The sequence below is a fragment of the Sardina pilchardus genome, chromosome 7 (genome assembly GCF_963854185.1).
Source record: "Sardina pilchardus chromosome 7, fSarPil1.1, whole genome shotgun sequence".
Lineage (NCBI taxonomy): Eukaryota > Metazoa > Chordata > Actinopteri > Clupeiformes > Clupeidae > Sardina > Sardina pilchardus.
The window spans coordinates 11,897,168-11,899,667 of NC_085000.1; the positions used below are offsets into that span (position 1 = coordinate 11,897,168).

At 46.2% G+C, this 2,500-nt stretch overlaps 1 protein-coding gene across 1 annotated transcript in view; it reads right to left on the bottom strand.

Moving 5' to 3' along the window:
* LOC134087329 (rho-related GTP-binding protein RhoA-D) overlaps nt 1-2,500 on the bottom strand; it is a 20,027-nt gene that overhangs the window by 4,154 nt on the left and 13,373 nt on the right. The window contains exon 3 of the mRNA XM_062540765.1: nt 455-575. Coding sequence (XP_062396749.1) covers nt 455-575 — 121 coding nt within the window. The remainder of the gene's footprint in view (nt 1-454; nt 576-2,500) is intronic.

Below are 2,500 nucleotides of genomic sequence, written 5' to 3' on the forward strand. Positions count from 1 at the left end.
GTGTGTGATGTGACAGCATGTGTCAGCTGTGAGTGGCTTGGTTTCCTGAGTAGCAGATGTGTTGGTGGTCAGACTGCATTAGTGCTGCTGGGATCACACTGGACATGACAGCTCTGTCAACAGCAGGACAGATAGACACACACACACACACACACACACACACACACACATACACACAAAGAGAGGAAGAGAGAGCGATAAATATGCAGAGAGAGAGAAAGATAGACACACACACACACAGAAAGAGAGAGAGCAAGAAAAACATACAGAGAGATAGAGACACACACACACACACACACACACACACACACACACACACACACACACAGACACGGACACGGACACGGACACGGACACGGACACGGACACGGACACGGACACGGACACAGACAGACACACACACACACACACACAGACACACACACACACACACACAGACACACACACCCCTTACCTAAGCTGTCTGGGCTGTCTATGGAGAAGCACATGAGGATGACGTCTGTGTCGGGGTAAGAGAGCGGCCTCAGGCGGTCATAGTCCTCCTGCCCTGCAGTATCCCACAGCGCCAGCTCCACCTGACAGAGTGTGAGTGTGTGTGTGGTGTGTGTGTGTGTGTGTGTGTGTGTGTGTGTGCAAGAGAGAGATAGTAAGTGAGTAAGAGAGTGGGACACACAAAGTTAAAGGACTGTTAATGTAGAATTCTAAATGATAATATTATCATCATACTACACTATTGACAATCTCACATGAACACAAAGGAATGCCTCCGTGTACCGCATGGGTCGGCAACTTGCTCGAATCCAGGAACACTATTTATGCAATGCCCTGTGTTAGAACGAGATGGAGTGTGTGTGTGTGTGTGTGTGTGTGTGTGTGTGTGTGTGTGTGTGTGTGTGTGTGTGTGAGAGGGGGGACACAAAGGTGTGTTTGAGGGGTGTGTGGGAGAGAGATCTGAGGAGATATTTTTAGCTGTTTTCCTGTTGGTCTGTTTGATGCAGTGTCTTAGCAGGATGAGCACAAGGCCAGCTTCAGGAAAAAATACAAATAAAAATAAAAAGCAGAGCTAGAGAAGCCTCCAAGGCCACGGTCCACGGTCCACGGTCCACACACACACACACACACACACACACACACACACACACACGGTCCAGACAGACATAAATAAAAGCACTGTATCACTGGGGAAAGATATTTACTACTGTCAGCACACACAGACAGCACACACTTACTCTCTCTCTCTTGCGTGCGCACAAACACACACACACACACACACACACACACACCCTTGGACATCCAGCCAGCTCGAGTGATATCATGAACACACACAAACTCCAGTGAAGGCATGATGAGTTGGTTGGGAAGTTAAGGACGGAGAAAAAGAGAGGTATGACGTGAAGCAGAGGTATGACGTGAAGCAGAGTGAAAGAGAGGAAATAGAGAGATGAGGTGAAGCAGGAGTGAAGGAGAAGAGAAGAAAGAGGTGAAGCAGGAGTGAAAGAGAGGAAATAGAGGGATGAGGTGAAGCAGGAGTGAAAGAGAAGAAAGAGAGGGATGAAGTAAAGCAGGAGTGAAAGAGAGGAGAGGGGGATGGAGCATACATTAGTATAATGATGGGGGGCACTGATGGAGTGGGGGGGCATTGATGGAGTGGGGGGGGCATTGATGGAGTGGGGGGGGGGCATTGATGGTGAGTGCAAAATGAATGGGGGTCTATGGAATGATTGTCATTGAAAAATCAAATATTTCATTGTAGTTTCTGCAAGTTCAATATGGATTATTATAGGTTGAAAGTTGAATGAATGAGTACTTATGCCGATTTCTTACAGGTTTGGTAGTTGTTACCCATTATACGCTAGCATTCTATTAATGAATGACATCTTTGACGCATTTGAAAGGCTTTTTAATTAGAAACAGGCCTAAGTGACTTCAAAAGTATAATACTCAGCTGTGTATTTTCTTTGCCTCCCCTTTCAAAGAGTATATCATTATACCTCGAATGTAACACACAAATTTCTAGACAAAAAAAAAACATATCCCCACATTCACTGCACTCATACTCGGAACTGTAACCAGTTCAGAAACCGGAAGTTTCCCGATAGAGGAAGCTCTCCCCTCATTGGACATTCTCTGGCCCTCCTTAAAATAGCTGTTTTTATTGTTGTGGATTTGCACTGTTTGCCCAGTGTGTGCCACAACAGCAAAAGGAGTTGACTTTGGACACTGCATTACAGTACACACAGCCATGTTGCCGTGCCTGTAGGAGTACAGGCCTACTTGTATACTTCGCATGAGATTCGTTTGGGCTGAAATGAATAATGCTACATGAATAAATGCAGTGGTCAGTGTAGAGTGTAGCCTGGACTACAGACTCAGACTAGACTTCTGGACCTTCGACCAAATAGGAACCGAAACTAGAACCAAGCTGAACCCGACTCAATCCGAAATCAGAGGCAGTCTGTGTTCCTTATTGTCTACAGAGCTACCGAGACGCACACGCACA